Here is a 19,974-nt window from a genome sequence, read left to right on the forward strand (position 1 = left end):
CTGTTCAGGAGTGTTTTGTGTGCCATTAAATTCTTTGCAAGGAGGAGTGTGGGGGGTGGAAGCAAAGCATTTATATAGTCCCTCTTTAAAGTTTTCAGATTTCCATTTACTCACTGCTCTGGCTCTGTCTGTCAGGGTGGCTTAGGACCCAAACAGTTGAAAAGCTTGATGTTTTTCTTTGCAGCTATAACTGGGAATCTTTAACTTCTCAGGATCTATTCATTCCCCCTTTTTTTCTTCTTGGCCCATATTGAGGTGACCTTACTGTGCATCTTCAGAGGCATTTTTTAAGATCGCTATTGCCACTCAGTAACACCGATAAATGTGTGTTTGAATCCCTTCTGAAGTATATAGTGAAGAACTGGAGACTGAGGGAATGGCATCTTTAATAGGGATATGCAGGAGGGAAAAGGCACATGAAGAACAGAACAGCAGAAGGGTGTTTTTCACTGTGAGGTTTTTATTCAACTTAAGATTCTCTAAAAATCTTTTGGTAGCACACAAGGCATAGTTAAAGGAAAATTACCCGTCTACTTACTTGATTTTTTTTCCACAAAGATGACTTTTTTCAGTAATATTAATGGCAGTGAAGTTTCTTATGGAAACTTACGATTATTGCAAGGTTTGATTTGTGTAGCAAAGTATCTGTTGAACTTCTAAAGAAATAACTTGTATTCGTTAAAGGCATAAGTTAGCACAAGTCTGCTATTACTCTTTCCAAAGGAAATGGTAAAATCAGGTTTTCACAGCTGTCTTTTGGCTGCTGAGATGCATCAGATGTTTCTGATCTCTGAGAAAGCAAGTAGTGAGCACAGCATTGAAGCAGCTGGTTGGAGGTCTTGGGTAATTGGATTTTGCAAGTGCTGAGAAGACGAACCCCTCCCTGTGTGTGCCTGAGGAACGCAAATAACCCCAACCAGCTTGCAAAGTGTGAGGCTGATGCTGCTGGGGTCGGGGTTTGGAGTGCCCTCTTTGTTGGGAGTCATGGTTTCAATCTCTTTCCAAGCCCCCTGGGAGCCCAGATTCTCACAGCTTCCTTCTGGTAGAAGCCGTGTGTGTGTCTGAGGGTTGCAGGATGCTGGGCTTTGTGTCCTTCAGAGGACTCTTGAGGTTGAGGATGTGTTGAGAATCAAGGGCATTCAGTTTTGCCATCACAGTAAAGGTTCAGGGAGTGTGTAGAAGCACAGCTCCAGGTGACATGGGCTAGAAGCCTTTTGAAACATGTCCATACCTTGACATGATCTGGTTTTTGGTCTTTCTTACTTAAAAGTTGTTTTGGTTTTTTTTCCTAATTGACCTCTATCTGGTATTGCATCAAGTACAAATAATTTAACCTTCCCAGGTGGGTTGTGTTGTCGGTGCCCAATTGTGCCTGCCTAAATTCCTACTTGATCCTGATGTGAGGCTGGCTGTATCAAAGCAGAACAGTAAATAATCCCTATCTTCAGGTTAAAACTGGAGACATGCCTGTGACTGAGGACTGGCTGGAATTGTGACAGCAGGAAAAATGACAGCAAACACTGCAGGAATGTAGAAAAAAAAAAAAATCAGTGACCAGAGCTCTTCCAAGTCAGTCCTGTGTGAAGGAGTGTTAGGAATTGCTCTTCTGTAGTGATAAACCACTTGCTGTAAACTTCTGGATATTGGAAATCTGGCTCTTGGAGGTGAGAGTCAACAGTGACCATGGCACAATGTTCAGCAGATATCTGTCACCCCTTATGATGTGGTAGCCCTGAACAAAAGGTTATTACTTGCCCACTGAGCTTTTTAGCTGCACAAGGTGCTGTCAGTAGTGTGCTCTTGGATTATGAAGGATAGTGAATTAACTTGAGCAGATTTTCACCATTGATATTTTGAGGTCTTTAAAAGATTGTTGGCCAGAGAACTTGTGGCTGCCCCATCCCTGGAAGTGTTCAAGGCTGGGTTGAAGAGGGCTTAGAACAAGCTGGGACTGTGGAAGGTGTTCCTGCTCATGGCAGAGGGTTGGAACTGGATGGTATGTAAGGTCCCTTCCAACCCAAGCCATTCTATGAAATACAGGAGAGCAGAAGCTGCTGCCTCCACCCAGAGGAAGGGCACTAACCACTCAGGTGTGACTCATCCCTGTGGACTCCTGGCAGAGGTGGCAATCTGGCAGTTTTGTGGGTGTGTTTGTAATGTGTTTTGTCATTTTGCAGTGCAATACCTTCATCTGCAGGTTCCTCAGCCTCTGTCCAGTCAGGCAAGAAAAGAAGCAGCTGATGCCCAACGTTATTTCTTCATGGAAAAACTGCAAGTGAATTGGAGCACCCAGGCAGGGCTGGGTAAGACTGAGAGTGAGACTGGGGCAGGATGGCAGCAGATGAGTGGTTAGACAGTCACATCTGAGACCTTGGGGTCCCTGGCTGGGTTAAGTCTTTTCACAGTAGACCCTAGACTTCTGAAAACGGTGAGTACTGCCACAGAACATCCATTATTTCAGAGCTGCTGGAGAATTATCAGTGGTCTGTGAAATTGGTTCCTTCATAATCTAAAATGCATTTAGCTGCTAAGGCTGTCTTTACTTTGCACTTTCCTCAGTTCTATATTCTCTTTACATCTGTGAAAATAATTAGATCTCATAATTAACCTCTGATTTTTTTTCCTGATAGTTTTGTAATTGGTCTCTAATCAGTGTTGTCACTTTTAAGAAATTTGGAGTTTTCTTATGGCTATATATAAAGATTACTCTCCTCTTAGAACTTGCTTCACTTAAATCCATGCTTTCCAACTATTATTCCTTTAAAAATATAACTAATACCATTCTGGAGAACTAAGAACTTTACCTTTTATCCTTGGATGACCATGTGAACACTAAAGCCTCCTGCTGCAGCCTTAACTTGCTTGGTAGCAGTGGCAGGTTATCATGTTATGGTGGTTTATTGAGTTTTAAGCAAGCCATGTGGCCATTCAAAACCCAATAGATTAGGTTCTGTAATACTGGGTTTAATACTTCTAAAAAATGTTAAAGTTGCAAGTTTGTAGTGTTTGGTAAAATATATTTCTCTAGCAAATTATTGCAAGGTCAGTGTAAATCTTAGTTTTGTAAAAAGTGTACTTGTAATTTTTTTGTGTAGGACCCCTTTCTCTGTAAACTATAGTTTGTTTTCTGGAGTAGTGGAGAGGGGAGAGAAGTGACTCCAGGTGATGAAGGACCCTTTGGCCAGAGACTGGGTCCAGCATTGTGGGGGGTGTAACTCCCATAGTTGTCATTGTTTGGACAGATCCCTCTGGTAGCTATGCCAGGCTGCTGTGGAGTGCATCCTTCCAGTATCAAGAATATGCTTGGGGTAGAGGAAAGGAGGATAGTTCTGTAGGGTTTTACAAAATACTTCCAATTTTACATCAACAGGAGTCAGACTACGGGATTTGAATGTAAGGCTGTGAGCATTAACCAACATATGGATTACTTTTTAAATTCATGATCAGTTGGTTTGGTTGTTTTTTTTTTTTTTCCTGTTTTAAGAGGCTCTTTGTTCTCTTGTAACCACTGTCCATCCACTCTCTCCTTGTTCTTTTCCTTGTGTTGAGGGGTTTGAAATGAACTGGAGAAGGAGGATCATCAGCTGGGGACAGTCTTCTGAGCTGCATGTGGAAGTGTCCCCTTACTAGAAACTCCTTTTCACATGAGACAGTATTGACACCTCAGCTGCTCATGTACCTGTGTCCTGATGGAGCAGAAAGCTCTGGAATAGAGGAGTATCATGATTACAGCTTCTTAAGAAGGCAGGGATTATTGGCAGTAGATAGTTTAGGATAAGAGATAAATCATCCTCTCTCTGTATAGGCTTTCACGTGTCCCTGTGTCACTACATCTATGTTTTTCCCTAAAGTAACAGTGGCTTGCTGCTGTCTTGCTTGTTTTGCCCCAAGTTTCTCCAGCTGCACGGGGGTTGCCTTGGCAGGTTCTTGCAGTGCTGGGACTGGGTGGTTTCCAGGATGAGTCAAACAATGCAGCTGAGTGAGCTCAGTGTTTCACTGCTGGCAGGTGCCGCTGTCTCGGTGAGCCCGAGATACTTGGAGATGTCCCAGATTTCTGCCTCACTCACAGGTAACAGCCCTAGGTGGAGTTCCACTGGTGATTAAATGCAAAATGAATGTGAATTAATTAATAGTGAGGCACGATGAGCTCAAGGATTCCGAGCTGTGAACTGGAATTAGGACTACGAGCACACAATAAACATTTCATGACTGCAGAAATTGGAAAAGAATTTGGTGCAGCCTTTCACTTCAGACCTGCAGGTGTTTCCCAGCCACTTCCTGTTCTTTGGCAATATCAATCCAAGTATTTTGGTTCCCTTCTCCATATCTGTTTTATTTCCTTAGATGAGCTAATGGCTGCTAGCTTTTAAGCCAGAAAATGCCTTTCATGTTAACATTTGAATTCAAAGGCTGGCACAAGACTGTCCTTTGGAGCTACCTTAGAAATTCAGTGCATCAGTTGAGCTCTTACTTTTATGATGATTTCATAATTAAGTAATAAACCTACAGATCTAAAAACATAGCACAGTGGACAAGCATCACAGATGAAAGAGGCAGCCAGCTCTGTGCCTGGGCCTTTGATGCTGTCAGATGGGAGAGCCTGGAGCCTCTGGATGGGAAAACACATCTCTGCTCTATCAGTGCAGGAGCCCTTCTGCTTCTGATCAGCATCATCTGTGCTGATCAGTATGTGTTGGGGGAAAAATGAGTGGCTCTTCTCAAGGCATGGTAATTTGATGAGGTTTTTCATGTTGCCATCTCCTGAGATCAGCTGTCGCCCTGTTTTGCCATTGTGCCTTTGCTTCTTGCTTTAGTGTTCCAGCTCAATGAATTTTATGCATTTTATTTTTCTTTTTCTTTTAGGAAGTTACTTAATCTACTTATGGTGATAGAAGATCAGTGTCTCAATTCTTCTAAACCCACAGCAGCTGTTGTTTTTGCCTTGGACATGTCTAGCATCTAATAATCAGATTTGATGTATCATGTTGTTTTTCTTTCATTCCCTTTGCTGGATTATTTTCCTCCAACAAATACGCCTGTAACATAACATGTCCTGTTGCATCCCAGGATGTTTAGCTTTTACCAAGGACCATGGGAAACGTCATGGAGGAAATAGAGGTCTGAATCCTTCTGCAAAAGAAATTACTTCAGTCTGGTCCTTGTTCCTCAGATTTTGATATCTGGGCCTTGAGTGCCCATGTTTCCTACTCACATGTCAGGAACTGCCCAAGGAGAGCAGACCATTGAGCCTGGTGAAGATGAGACTGTCTTAAATCACTTCAAAAGGGACCCACAGGCTGAACTGATTTAATAAGCTCTCCAGCTTGCAGTTTGTAGTAAATTATTAATGCAGTAGCTTTCAGTGTAGGAGAGATTTTATTTTTTTTTTTCTGAGAAAGGGTCCACAAATAATTTGCAGTAAAGGTGATAAATTATGAATGTCTGAAAATCACCTTGCAAGCCCAATAAGGACAGTCTTTGGCATAGATTTAGCTGCTTTTTTGCTCGTAATCAGACTGTGTTCAAAAAGTGGAAACAGAGATGTCTAAACTTCTTTAACATCTTTTTTTCCAGGAGGAAAGCAGCAAATGTGTGGGGATGGATGTGAGGGTGATCCACTGTCTGCTCCTTTGGGCTGTGCACTTCTTCCAGGCCGTGCCACACAGCACTCCCAGGGTAAGTTCCACTAGACCAGGCTGCTCAAATGCCCATCAAGTGACCTTGAATACTTCCAGGGATGGGGCAGCCACAGCCTCTCTGGACAGCCTGTGCCTCACCACCCTCATCATAAACAACTTCCTCATCTGAGACCCTGTGCACGAGCTCAGAGTGTCACTTCAGTAGCAGGGTCCAGCTGAAGGCTTCATGACAGACTAAATAGAGAGTTCTCAGTTGGTCTGAATGAGCAAAGGGCCACAAGCTCTGCATTCTGGACCTCAAAAGGACTGTTTTCCTCTTGAAACCCTTTCTGGTTTGTACCAAGGAGTCATCTTTTATTTATTTATGTAAACATTCACTCTACATTCCACTTCTTATTTTTCAGATTCTCAGTAATGAATCAAAGACTGGTGATGAGCAAGGTACAGTGACCAACTATGTTCCTTGGTTAATCTTTGTGAGATGTTTTCAGTTATCAATACTTTACACCGCTGTTACTCACAAGGACCACAGTATGCTGTTCTTTCACCTTGTAACAGTATCTGCTTGGTTTACTTTCCAGATGCCTGTATTAATCTCATTCCCTGCCAAGATAAAGGAGCAATTTGTATTCAGCCTTGCCCTCCCTCCTTCCATGGGGAGACAAGCTTTGTCTGTGAAGACAGAAAGTGGCAAATGCTGTCAGATGCCTGTGCAAGCCTGGATGTTCAGTCCCTTTTTCAGGTGAGAAAACAGTTGTGCACTGACTTTGGCCTGTGTTTGTAAATTCTTGCAAAGACAGACCCTCGTTCCATGTGCTTTCAGTCTTGAGCAAAGGGAGATGGGATCCTAAAACACAGAATACTTTGATAACAAGCTCTGACTTCATGGAATCAAAGAATTGTTTAGGTTGGAAAAGGCCTCTAAGATCATTGAGTCAAACCATTAACCCAGCACCACCATGTTCACTGCTGAACCACGTCCTCAAGTGCCACCTCCACACAATCCCACGTCCAGGGATTGTGATTCCACCACTTTCCTGGGCAGCCTGTTCCAATGCCTGACCACCCCTTCAGTGAAGAAATTTTTCCTAATATCCAATCTGAATCTCCCTTGATGTGACTTGAGAGTATGTCCTCTTGTCCTGTCACTTGTTAGCTGTGAGAAGAGCCTGACCCCCACCTCACTATTACCTCATTTCAGATAGTTGTAAAGAGTGATAAGGTCCCCCCAAGATTCCTTTTCTCCAGGCTGAACATTCCCAGATCCCTCAGCCACTCCTCATCAGACCTTGCTCTAGTTCTTTCACAATATTAAATCAGGTGATAGGAAATAAATTTGGGAAATTCTTGTGTGGGAACATAATTCAGAAACAAAGTTGCCTTATTGACTTGTCTGGTGTTCCTCATGTGGATCTAATCCAAGATAAGAACACAGAAGGATGAACCTGAGGAAAGAACAACACCAATGTGTGTAATAATCAGATGATTTATGACAAATCCTCCTCAGCTGCAAGATCCTTATTCATTTCACTTCAAGAATAAGACACTGCATTTAGTTCTCTCCCCTTCCTTCATGTGTATAGTATAAGCATGATATTCTTCTCAGGTGAGCTTTGGTTTGGGTTTCAGTCCAGCCGGGACATTCTCTGCACACCCAACACTGCATCTCTTGCCCGGTTGTAGCTGCGGCTTCATTTTCATTCTTTTCATTAATTGTCTCAAATCTATTTCCTCCCTCCAGAGGATATCCCAAAGTGAACTCCTACCATGCTCTGGAGGACACAGTGGTGGTGCTGGAGAACATCTTCCTTTTGTAGGAGAAGGGAAGCCAGGGCATGGGAAGCCTGGAGATGGAGCAAAATATTTTGGTGCTGGGAATCACAGCTGCCAAGCTGATTTTTCGTGCATCATCCCAGATATCCTGTCTTCACCAGCCATCCCAGGAAACATTGCTGATATAGTGGAATTGCTAAAGAAGATTTCCCTGCTGCTATCAGAGAATGTCACTAGAGGAAAAATGAAGGTATTTACTTTTATTGGCTTTGGGAGGTGCTTCGGAGCTTTACAGAGCACCCACAAGTATTTTGTATTTATAGCCACTGTCCAATGAAGTGGTGGCCGCAAGTCACATGGAGATCACGTGGAAAGGGTTTCCAGAGTGGGATATTTTGTTGTCAGAGAAACTGTTTGACCTATTCATGTGTGATGAAAATAGACTGTGGAATTAAATTTCTTTAAAAGCAAAAGTTTTCAGGAAGTGCTGTTATAGGCATGGGATAACAGTAGTAGGGAGAATTAATTTTTAAAGTATGACACTGCAGGGAAGGCAGCCTTCGAGGTGCTGACCTGCAGCTGTGTTGTCATGTGTTGTACAACACTGAGATCTTTCTCCGATGAACTCAGAAATCAGAGAGTCGGGGAAGAAATACAGGGAGGGTGGTGTGAATCAGACATGCACAATGGGTCAGTATCTGGAATAGAACTAGGGTGTCCTTTTTGCTTTATATTTACTTCTTCAATCACCTTTTGGTGTAGGATATGAAGAGGATAGGACAGTTCTAGTAATGAGATGTTTGGGTTTGACTGGGATGGATCATGAGAACATATTATCAAAAGGATTATTCCTTTTATAGAAATCACTCATGAGTTAAATGAGCCTTTTTGGAGGCTCTGCCAGTAGAAAAATAATGGGTTTCTTCTAACATAAAAAAAAAAAAAATTATACCTTGCTTTTTGTTTCAGAGCTACAGCAGAATAGCAAACCATATTCTGAACAGCTCCATCATTTCCAACTGGGCTTTTGTAAAGGACAGAAATGCTGGTTCAATATTACTGGACTCAGTGAATTTATTTGCTGGGAAACTTCTTCTAAGGAACGGGTCAGAAAGTATCCAGGAGCCCTTCATCGCTACCAAAGGCTACAGCATACACAGAAACACTTCAGGAAAGAGCTTTGACTTTTCCATGGAGTTCAATAGCACAGGCAATATCACTGGGCAAATGGTGATTCCAGAAGAAGAGCTGCTGAGGTTGCCCAGGGCTTCCAAAGCCATCAGCGTTGCGTTTCCAACGCTCGGAGCCATCCTGGAGAGCAACCAGCTGGACCCCCATTTTGTGAACGGGATGGTGCTGTCAGTGTCGCTGCCAGAGGAGCTCCAGAATATTTTGCTCACCTTTGAGAAGCTGAACAAGCTGGGGCAGGTGGGGGCTCAGTGCGTGGGGTGGCACTTGGCCGAGCGGCGCTGGGATCCCCGGGCGTGCGAGCTGCGGGCCCACAACGTCACCACCGTGGTTTGCGTCTGCGCCCACCGGCGCCGCACCTACAGATCCTTCTCCATCCTGATGTCCCCGGCCGCGCCGCGGAGCTCGGTGCTGGATTACATCACGTGGGTGGGCCTGGGCCTGTCCATTTTCAGCCTGGTCCTCTGCCTGGTCATCGAGGCTGTGGTCTGGCATCACGTCACGAAAACTGAAATAACCTACATGCGCCACTTCTGCTTGGTCAACATCGCTGCCTCGCTTCTCGTCGCTGATGTTCTGTTCATCCTGGCAGCCGTTGTGCACAATACAAACCTGAACTACCAGCTGTGTGTGGCAGCCACTTTTTTCCTTCACTTTTTCTATCTTGCCTTGTTTTTTTGGATGTTTGCCCTGGGCCTCTTGATTCTCTATGGATTATTATTAATTTTTTTGAAGATAACAAGATCTGTATTCCTAGCTGCAGCATTCTCTATTGGATATGGATGTCCCTTGGTCATATCTATCCTCACTGTTGCTATTACTGAACCAAAAAATGGCTATTTAAGGAGTGGAGCCTGCTGGCTCAATTGGTATGAGACAAAAGCCCTTTTGGCCTTTGTTGTACCTGCCCTGAGCATCATTGTTGTGAATCTCATCGTCGTGGTCGTGGTTGTGGTGAAGACTGGGAGATCCTCTGTTGGAGAAGGCTGCAAGTCACAAGATTTGAGCAGCATGATCCGGGTCAGCAAAAATGTCGCCCTTCTGACACCTCTGCTGGGCCTCACCTGGGGGTTTGGATTAGCAACGATCATCGACAGCCGCTCTCTGGCTTTCCACATCACATTTGCACTGCTGAATGCCTTCCAGGTAAACTCTGGGACACTGGGGAATAGTGTGTGTGCTCAGACCTTAAGCCTAGGATAAAGGTACCAGATCAAAGAGGGGCTGGCAGTGCGTGCTGTGCATGAAAAGTAGGATCTCAGCTTTCCCTTCCACTCAGTGCTTTCCCATGGTACACGCGCGAGGCATCCCGGGCTGGTGGTGTAGGAGCAGATGGGTAATGGAACAAGCTGGTCTGGTTTGAAGTGGGATGAAGAATTAAGGTGATGAATTTCTGTTAAATGTAAAATCTACCAGGTAACGTCCATAACTGCAAAGATGTTTCATCCTTACTGATTAACAAATACACAGAAAATTCCCATTTGCCATTGAAGATGACACTGGTATAGGTTGCCCAGAGAAGCTGTGGCTGCCCCATCCCTGGAAGTGTTCAAGACCAGGTTGGATGGGGCTCTGAGCAACCTGGTCTAGTGAAAGGTGTCCCTGTCCATGGCAGGAGGTTGGAACTGGATGATCTTTAGGCCAATTCCAACCCAAACCTTTCCATTCCATGACTGATTCCATGGTTTTGATTAACTCACCAGCATAAACACCCAGTGCTACCTGATGCACTGCTGCACACCCAGTCTGCCTTAGCTCTTTTTGGCTCAGGCTGCACTGAGTGGGCTGAGAAAGTCCTGGTTTGTTACCCATCAGTCCAGCTCATAGTTAGGATTAAGACAAGTTATATCCATTCCTGATGTTCCCAGAGAGCCCACGTGACTTGGGTGGATAAACCCATTTTGTGCATTGCTGTTACCTGAATCATAGCTGATGAGATCTCTCCTTAACAAAAGGACATCTAGAAACACTTAAGATATAATGTGGTTATGCTGATTTTGTTAACTGGTTTTGCAATTTCTTAGGGATTCTTCATCCTGCTGTTTGGGACACTTCTGGACAGAAAGGTACTTATTCTGGATTATATGAACATTTTCTACACCCTGAGAAACTGTTCCCTTTAATATTTTTTTATTTAAATCTGCAGACAAGAGAAGCCATAAGAATGAATTGCCTTTCATCAAGGCAGAAGTGGGGTCTAGAAAAGGTAAAGTTTATTTATTTTCCCATTAATGGCTTAATTTACCAGTTTACAAATCATCTTGTTTGTATGTGGAAAGAATGGAACCATCTGCTACGTCTTACACTGTTTAACATTTTTCAAAGGCAAATTCTTGCTGAAGGACACACAGGTATCTCAAAAATCTGCTCAGGATATTAAGCATCTAAATATCAGAAGAGGCAATCGATAGATTTTTGTGACTCCTACATAACCTAGTGCTGTGGTTACAAAGTTAACAGTGGTATTTTAATCTAATCTCTTCACCTGCAGATGTCAAAGCCTGTTAGGTAGACAATGCAAGTGACTTTTTTTCCTCCATATTGGAATTAGATTTACTTTAAGGTCTCCGGATAATGAAGGAATGGAATTAAGAATCCAAAATCCCAATATTTTGACCTGTTTGCTGCTTTCACAAAAATATGGATCTGTGTGCCAGCAGGGCTGCTTTAGGATATCAGAGGATTGTTCTGCTTTCAGCTGAGGGATGGAAACCACTGAGAGCCCAGACAGGGTGTCTGGTGCTAACTGATGTACACTCATGAGAGCTTGAGGTTCTTTTAAATATCAGAACAATTCATTAAAAGCAATGTTTAAACCTTAAGGAAACAAACTGTGTTTTAGAAGATTCCTATGAAAACTTCGGCCGAATTTATGTGTTGACATTACTGAGTTGGTGTTTCCTACCTCTAGTGAAAAACTTTTGTCTGTTGGCCTTAGATTTCTTTTGGTACCAAGGCTTTAGTGGTTTCACACAATATTTATAAAAGGGACTCCCCTTTAGGTGTCTCAAGAATTACCTGCAGTGCTCCTGCTGTCTCCCAAAAAAAACCTGTGTCAGTTCAGTCTGGACACAGGCAAAATAATTTCCTTGCTTTTTTTCCAGTCTATTGCTCAGTTATGATTCTTGTATTGAAAGCTGCAGAGATCTTCCAGTGACAGTGTTCAAATGTTCTTCGTTTATGAGGGGAAAATAGAGGGGTTAAGCCAACTATTCCTCCCCTCTGAAACCAGCATTTGGGTCATCTGGGGCAGGAGAGACTGTGCAACTTTTAGATTACAATTCTTTTACAGATCCAGGAAGATCCAGTAAAGATGTTTCACAGGTGTTAGGTCAGGACTGAAAGTTGGAAAGTTAAAATTCTCTCAAGACACCATCAGTATAATAGTCTGGAAATAACAGATGGGAATGTCACTAATCCCATGACTCAGCAACATTTGATAAATGTACTGAGTGATCTTACTAGGCAAAACTTGATGTGGAAACCATGGCTATGTGTGCCCAGGAATTTGGGTCGATGTTGTCACTCTCCTGTGTGGAAGAAACCACGTGTAGGTGTTTACTGTGGCATAGCAGAGGGGAAAGATGTGAGTCATCCACTTTTGTAAACTTGGACGTAAACATGGAGTTTGACTCATTAGAGTTGGGGAAGTTTGTCACACCCAAGATGATTGTTTAAAAAAAAAAAAAAGGTCTTGTTTCAGAGAGCTTCTGAATTGTAGGATTGTTTAGGTTGGAAAAGACCTCTGAGGTCGAGTCCAACCATTAATTCAGCACTGCCAAACCCACCACTAAACCATGTCCCTCAGTGCCACATTTACATGACTTCTAAATACCTGCAAGGGATGGTGACTCCACTACTGCCCTGGGCAGCCTTTTCCAATGATTGACCACTCTTTTGGTGAAGGAATTGTTCCTAATATCCAATCTAAATCCCCCTGGCTCAGCTTGAGGCCATTTCCTCGCATCCTGTCCCTTGTTCCCTGGAAGCAGAGCCCGACCCCCCCCTGGCTGCACCCTCCTGTCAGGGAGTTTTGCAGAGCCAGCAGGTCCCCCCTGAGCCTCGTTTTTTCCAGACTGAGCCCCCCCAGTTCCCTCAGCTGCTCCTCACCAGACTTGTGCTCCATCCCCTTCCCCATCTCCGTTTCTTTCTCTGGACATGCTCCAGCCCCTCAATGCCTTTCTTGAAGTGAGAGGTCCAAAATGGAACTGTATATCTGGGGGTTTAATGGCCAATGTAAAACACTGGAAGGGTTATGCAGACTCTTGCTTCAGGTATCTGAGTTTCCCCAGACCTGTAGGAGCCTTTCCTGTAGGTCACATTTTAAGGTGACCATTTTGTGGTGTTTCTCACAGGATGCTGAGGCCCATCCTGTTTTAAATGGACCCTCCACCTCCCCAGATGGTACTTTTAATCTGACCTGATTGTTTTCCCTCCTAGTCCTAGCAGTGGACTGTTGTCTTCAGTGGATCTGACCAGCGAGAAGAAAAGGAGCACTTCTGCAGAGAAATGCTGGTTTGAGGTGAGCTGAGGAGCCTCCCCAGCTCAGAGCATGGACAGCACTGTCTGGGAGCACAACCATGGGAATCATCATGAAAACCAGAAGAGAAAAGGCCCTGAACCTGCTGTCAGGAGCAGGAAACCATCAGTGTTCCTGCAACCCTTGGAGGAAACATGCTGAAACGTAAAGCTTGTTTCTCACCTTTGTGAAAACTGCTGTGAGGAGAGTTTGTCCTCGTTTGCCATTTCAGTGCTTCAATTTCTTTATTATTTTCTTTTTTTTTCTTTTTTTTTGTCAGTGCAATAAGGAGCTGTACAGTATGTGGAGCTGTTCTAAAATTATTTAATTTTTCATGTGATGTACAAATATTGAGCATTATCTAGCTGATTTTGGCTGTCTTTCCAGCAAAACTAATTCTATCTGTTGCTACTGTATTCATAATTTCCATTCATCCTCCCAGACTGATGGACAATTCTGTTTCTGCATTGCAGCTGTTCTCTCCCTCCCAGTATTTGTTGTCTCCATCTCAGTACTTGTGTGTCAGAGGAACTGTACAAAGCCCTTTTCTGATGTGTCAGGACAGAATTTTTCATTCTTTTTCCTGTCCTGCAAGACAGTGGCAGAGATAAACAAGAAAGAGGACTCTGCAAATAATCAGTTTCCCCCTTTAGATGTGGGAAAGCAAGCTTGGAATACTCATCAGAGCTGAATCAAATGGATGGACATCTCCTGTGCAATGTCTTAACAAAGGAAATTGTTTCTCCATGTGAGATGGTGTGTCAAATTTAATTAGAAAATCTGTCCTTGGTATGAGAAACCCTTTCTAATGAAGGCTTTGATAGAAACATTATTGCTCTTCTTAGGAGAAATTGATGGAAATGAAAATAAAGTTGAAATTTTGTCATTGTTTGTAAGAAGTGGTACTTATCCTTCTCTACCAAAAATGTACATAAATGCCCTGCAGTATTAGCTGGTATTATTCAAATCAGAAATCACTTAAACCCATGTGGCTTCACATACATTTGAAATATAGAAGATTTAAGAAAAATAACACTGTTTAATGTCATCAACAAGCCTTTACTGAAGAGGGAAAAAAATGCCCTGGCATGGAGAAACCTACCTCCAGATGTTCTGGTGGGAGCAGCTGAGGAGGGTCTGGAGGGCCATGGGGCATTTCTTCTCCTCAGGCCTCTGTTGCTTCCTCTCTTCTTTCTTCTTGACTCTGATCTTGTTACAGGAGCCCATCCCTGCTCCCTTCACACAGCCCATCTGCATGTTGGAGAGCTTTATTCAAACAGGTAAAATTGGGCTTATGTGCTGCTGAAACAACTTTTAAAAGACCCCAAGGTCTGCTTCTTGATGTTATTTTATTAATGAAATGTTTGGAATTTTTTTACAGCACCTGAAAATTTAAGAAAACTTGCCACAGCCCAGCACCTGCCCTCCTCTCATGTGTGCATGTTAAACCAGTCTGTTACAAGAGGGGAATTTACAGGTAGTCTTGGATGAGGCTTCCCATATTATAGACATCCCCTCCAGAATCACAGGAAGTTCAGCAGGAGTCTTGCTCCTGCAATAGCACCATGAAAGGAATCTGTTTCATTTGCTGTTTATCAAAAGGTGCTTGAAGCGTGGTGCGTATTTTCAGCACCTGGCACATATCACTGTTTTCCCCTGTGTTTTATGGTCATTTAGGTATTTAAAAATAACAGGGGTAGGGGAGCTTTACAGAGAACCAGTTCATGGTCCAGGATGAGGAGGAGCACTGAACTTCTATTTTTAATTCCCCAAACTTAAACTATGCAGGAGCATTTCATGAATAAGTATATTTGAGGGGTGAAAGCTGTAGCTGTCTTTTGCAGGCTGTAAACTGGTATTTCTCTGAATGCCATGGGCTGACAGCCCAGCTTTAATTGCAGCTGAGGAGAGGGAATCACCAGAGCTGGAATTCTGCCAGTTTCCCAAATTATCTGTGTAGCAACAGCTTAATAAATGTCAGTGTTGTGTGGGATAGTTGGACCCCTTGATGTGCAGGAGCTTGACTGGAGCTGTTCCACCTTGCCTGTCAAAGGGATGAGACCTGAAAACCCCCAGTGCCCTCCTTGCCAAGGTGTCACAATTCATTGCACATCCCATTTCTTTCCATAGGCTTCCAGCACTGCTTGTGTGGCCAAGCATGTGGCTACACAAACAGGGTCTGTAGGGCCATGTCCTCCCAAAGCTAAGTCTCATTTCAGGGGAAAGCACAGTTTGGGACATGCAGCACTATTTCACCTCCTGCCCCACAGTGAGGATGCTCCTAAAATCCCTGGTGGATGTGCTCCCAGGAAAGGGCCCTTTGGGAGCACTGCCTCCTTCTCTGGCTCATTTCAGTGGTTTTGTTTAGGCCAACAGCACTATGGGAATATATTTTTAGCACAGAAATCTGAATGCCATCAGGTCAAAATTCTAAACTCACCAGTATTCCCCTTCCCTGCCCCCCAGGTCAGATATCCCATTTGTATCCTGCAGGCCAGACAATGCTGATTATGTAGTTTACAATTTCTAACATATTCTGTATTATAAAGCAGATTATTTTTGTTTTTATTCTCTCTCAAGGGGGCACAATCAATATCAAATGGATACTGGTGCATGGGAAGTTCCAGCTGAACTTGAGGAAGAACTTTCCTGTGCAGTGACCAAGCACTGAATGGATTGCCCAGGGAGGGTGTGGAGTCTCCCTCACTGGAGATATTCCAGAACTGTCTGGACACAGTCCTGTGCAGTGTCCTCTAGGATGATGCTTGAGCAGGAATGTTGGACTAGATGACCTTACTGTGGTCCTGTCCAACCTGACCCATTCTGTGATTCTGTAAAATGCCATTGGAGTTGTTTAGAATTTTAACTTCCCTGTTAGATTTTAATGTAGTGAAATCTTTCCATGTTTTTTCTCTGAACACTCTGGTTTGAGGTGTTTTTCTTCAATAAATTCCATCTGGGCATGACAGAGAAACCTTTCTAATGGTGTAAAGCTTGTGAACTTGTTTACATGCAATGTGTGTGTCAGGTCAGATGTGGCTGGACACTGTGTGTTCCTTCAGGCCCCTCAGCTTCCTGTTGTATCTGAAACCCAGCCTGGCTCCAGTGACACCCTGGGGCTACTTCAGGCTTTGGGAAAAGGTGCATGTCCCTTCTGATCTGAGAAAAATAGTTCATCTGTCACTAATTACTGCAGCCATGTGCTAAGGCCATTCTTTTTCACAACTGGAAATCATCATCCGAGGTCTATTTATTTACTTAACTGCAGCCAGTTAAGGGAAAGGCACTTTTATTTGCTCAGCAGTGCTAAACTTGAAAAGCCCAGTGCTCTCTTGCTTACTTAAGCATCAATCTTTAATTACAGCTCTTTAACACGCATGTAAGATGTGTGAGTACCCTTTGGGTACTTTTGTTTCAGGTTGGGACCAGTAATAAATCATCTCTTTGGGCTGTTTGAGGATTAAGTGTTGAACAATAGATTGATCAGCAAGATCATTCCAACCCTTGGGCACTGCAAATTGAGTTTTATAATACAATTCCTATTCATGCTGCAGCTTCTCTGGGCAGGGAACAGCAGACTGTTGCAATTACTGGGCTGTTGGAAGATGGAGCTATATTTAGCTTGAGTTTGGCTTTAAATACCCTTGTTTAAGAAGGGTAAGTTAATAGAGGAGTGAGTGTTTTGAGAAGCAGTGAGTTTTCCTTAGCCTGATGTTGCTAAACAGGCTTTCAGTAAACAATTACTGGGCTCTGTGCAGTGGTGTGAAGGCAGATCCCCAGCCTGTGAAATGGTCCCTTGATCCCTGTCCCAGGCTGTCTTTCCCACTGCAGTATTGATAGCAGCAGCCAAATGTGAATTTCTGGGATTAGAGGTGGCCATCTCCAGGCAGAGCTCTCTGCTCTGGCTGGCTCTGATGGCAATTGTATGAAAAAGGAAGCTGGGGCATTTCTTTCAGTATACTTGCATCAGTGCCAACCCTTTTAATACTCCCTGCTGCTCATTAGCAATATATTCAGCCCACATCCTTGCTCTTAGAGTGTTTTTCTTCCAGAAATGCACCACTGATGTCAATATTTCATCCTGATTTTTGTGTTACAAAGGAGCAGGGCTGGGCTTGGGGTACCCTTGGCCTGTTTAAATCCCATCAGATCCCTCACCCTGTTGTGTGCCTTTCTGATGTTTCCACAGTAAATGATCAATTTTTTCCCTAGGTAATGACAGTTACTCATGCAATCTTTGTTTCTGTCATGCTGCAGCTGAAAATCTCCCACATTGCTGAGATGGTCGGCTTGGGAGCTCTGGGACAGCCTGGATTTCTTCTGCATTGTTACAAAATCTTGTCTTAATCCCTGCTTGCTACCGAGAGCCCAGGGGATTCATCTGGGCAGCTGGAGAGGTGCAGCAGAAATCCCCTGGTTATCTGCTGTGCCTCAAGTGCAGGCACTGCAAGGCAGAGGAGGGACAGGGCAGTGGAATAGAGGATTTTTACTTCTTTATCAATAAGCTGTAAAGCTCCTGGAGTATAATGTGTGTCAGGCTCTGTCAAAAGATCTATTGAAGACAAGAATTGAAGGCTGACTTTAAAGTGTGCTGATTGGCACTAAAATTCCTTTTAAAATGAACTGCCAAGCCCTAAGTTTCTTGAAAATGTCTGCTTTTGGGAAAAGGCTCACTGATACTTTTTTTAAGCTTTTATATTTTAAGACAGAAGTAACTGCTGGGATTAACGAGAGCCTTCTCTTCTGTGATCAAACCACCTTTCAAGCTTCTTTTGATGGATTGACCTGTCTTTTCCCTTTCAGAAGAGGACTTGTAGTATTGAATTTGTATTGATTTCCACTATTGGAAGCAGACAGAAGAATTAATTGAGTACACAAATGCACCCTTCGGGTTACAAGCTGTGTTAAAGTAAAAGGAATTTGGGTCTTCTTCCTGTAATGAATGTGTGAAAACCTAAAAGGAAAAAAGAGCTCTCCCACATGATCTGGAGTGCTGCAGTTGTGTAGCAGCTGCAGAAGGCAGCCTCTATGGTGGATGCTTCAATGTGGAGTGTTTATGAAGAATAAACATGGAAAATGTGATTCTCCAAATGAATATGTCATTCCTTTTTTCTAAAGGAATGCTTCCCGTTTTGCTGGTTAAAATCCTAAATTAGAATCATGGAATGGTTTGGGTTGGAAGGGACCTTACAGATCATTTAGTTCCAACACCCTGCTGTGGGCAGGACACCTTCCACGATCCCAGGTTGCTTCAAGCCCTGTCCAACTTGGCCTTGGACACTTCCAGGGATGGGGCAGCCACAGCTTCTCCAGGCAACCTGTGCCAGGGCCTCACCACCCTGACAGTGAAACATTTCTTCCTAATATCCAATCTAAATTTCTTCTCTTTCAGTTTGTACCCATTACTGCAGTCCTGCCATTGCAGTTCCTGAAAAAGAAGGCTCCACACAACCTTCTCTTCTTGCAGAATTATTGTTAGTTAATAATTTTGTGTCATTCTGGTTGTGTTGCTTCTGATGAAAGGTGTCTGAAAGACACCAATCCCATGAGTTTTGAGGAAGCTTTTGCCTCTGAAGTATCCTGGTGAGGGTTGGTCTGTCTCAGGTTGCACATCTCAGCTTTTAGATGAAGTTTATGATTTTGTTTTCTCTAGCAACATGTCTCTCAGTGTAGTAACTGAATTTTTTTTTTTTTTAGTAAGGAGCTGTAAAGGTAGGAAGTTGTACATTTATTCTTTGGCTTTATCACGAGACTTAAAGGTTTGTGTAGGTCAACATGTGTCAAAATACACTGCACAGCCTTTGTGCAGTTAAAATACTGCATGCAGTATCAATGGAGGCTGTGCCTGGAATAATTTATTTTTGTTAACATCTTTATAAGGCTTTGGATATGTAGAGCCATTTAAAATAAACCACTGAACCAATTAAGCGAAATGCCTTTGATAGGATTAAAATTTCCCAATTTGTGGCCAGCAGCAAAGATGTGGTATCAGTTAGAGCTTGTATGGCTGGGGCCCCAGAGCAATGCAATTGTTTGTTGCCTGCAATCATCTAAGAAAGATGAGGAAACCCAAATTAATTTCTTTTTTTTTTGTCATCAAAGATACATACAGTAGCTTCTCAGAGAGGCTGAGGTAAAGGCAAAAAAATTTTCCCTAAAGGCAGATTGAAGGATTTTAAGAATGGAAATGATGTGCAAGAATATGGAAATATTAAAACAATATGGAATGGAATAAAATAAAATCATTTTGTTTACAAAGAAGTCATAACATTTGTTTAAAAAACCTAAATGATTTTGAGATTTGTTCTTTTATTATCAGCAAAAAAGGAATTTTCTGGGGGGAGCAGAAGGATGCTTCACCCCCTCCAAAATAGTCCACCAAAAGAACTGGAAGCAGTTTTATAATGAGAAGTCAGCAAAAATTTTTTGTATCTTTTGACAGTGTTGAATTTGAGATGAAAACTGGTTTTGAGTCCTTGTTCAGTGTTTTCTGGCTGTAGTGTGGACTGGCTGCTTCTACCCTTTTGTTTGCTGCTTCTGTCACTGCAGGAGCTTTGTGGTAGATTTTCAGATGGGCTGTGGTTTTAGGTTCTTCTCAGTTCTCAGCTTGTTTACTCAGTCTACTCAGTGCAGAGCTAAAAACCATCTCTGAAGCACTTTTTTTTTCCTCAGCGTGAGCTGAACACCTTTGGCAATAGGTGTTGTTCAGAGGCTGACTCTCTGTCACGTGGAGAACACTGTGTGTTCTTCAGTCTTTTGTACTCCTGTGTGAAGCCAAAGAGGAGCCCAGGACAGGGTGAGCATCCCTGTGGTCAGGGAGCAGCACCCAGGTAAAACTTTGAGCTCCTTGCGTGA

At 43.2% G+C, this 19,974-nt stretch overlaps 1 protein-coding gene across 2 annotated transcripts; it reads left to right on the plus strand.

The window, feature by feature from the left end:
- Nucleotides 1–61: 61 nt before the first annotated feature.
- Nucleotides 62–14,011, plus strand: LOC125323089 (adhesion G protein-coupled receptor F4-like). Of its 2 annotated transcripts, XM_048297677.1 has the most exons (9): nt 62–2,428; nt 5,575–5,676; nt 6,044–6,080; nt 6,221–6,381; nt 7,381–7,662; nt 8,382–9,746; nt 10,625–10,666; nt 10,747–10,806; nt 13,041–14,011. In XM_048297677.1, the coding sequence occupies exons 2-9, from the start codon at nt 5,599–5,601 to the stop codon at nt 13,044–13,046; spliced, it is 2,031 nt and encodes a 676-aa protein (XP_048153634.1). In that variant the 5' UTR covers nt 62–2,428; nt 5,575–5,598; the 3' UTR covers nt 13,047–14,011. The 2 variants fall into 2 exon arrangements, with proteins under 2 accessions (XP_048153634.1, XP_048153635.1); XM_048297678.1 differs by lacking the exon at nt 10,625–10,666.
- Nucleotides 14,012–19,974: the final 5,963 nt, after the last annotated feature.

This window comes from Corvus hawaiiensis, chromosome 3, assembly GCF_020740725.1.
Source record: "Corvus hawaiiensis isolate bCorHaw1 chromosome 3, bCorHaw1.pri.cur, whole genome shotgun sequence".
In the NCBI taxonomy this organism is placed as follows: Eukaryota; Metazoa; Chordata; class Aves; order Passeriformes; family Corvidae; genus Corvus; species Corvus hawaiiensis.

What these genes read in the sequence shown, in the direction of transcription:
- LOC125323089 (XM_048297677.1), top strand. Translation starts at nt 5,599, where the DNA reads ATGGATGTGAGGGTGATCCACTGTCTGCTCCTTTGGGCTGTGCACTTC. An exon ending in TGCCACACAGCACTCCCAGG is followed by an intron (nt 5,677 to 6,043) that starts GTAAGTTCCACT and finishes CTTATTTTTCAG; the next exon opens with ATTCTCAGTAATGAATCAAA. An exon ending in AAAGACTGGTGATGAGCAAG is followed by an intron (nt 6,081 to 6,220) that starts GTACAGTGACCA and finishes TTTACTTTCCAG; the next exon opens with ATGCCTGTATTAATCTCATT.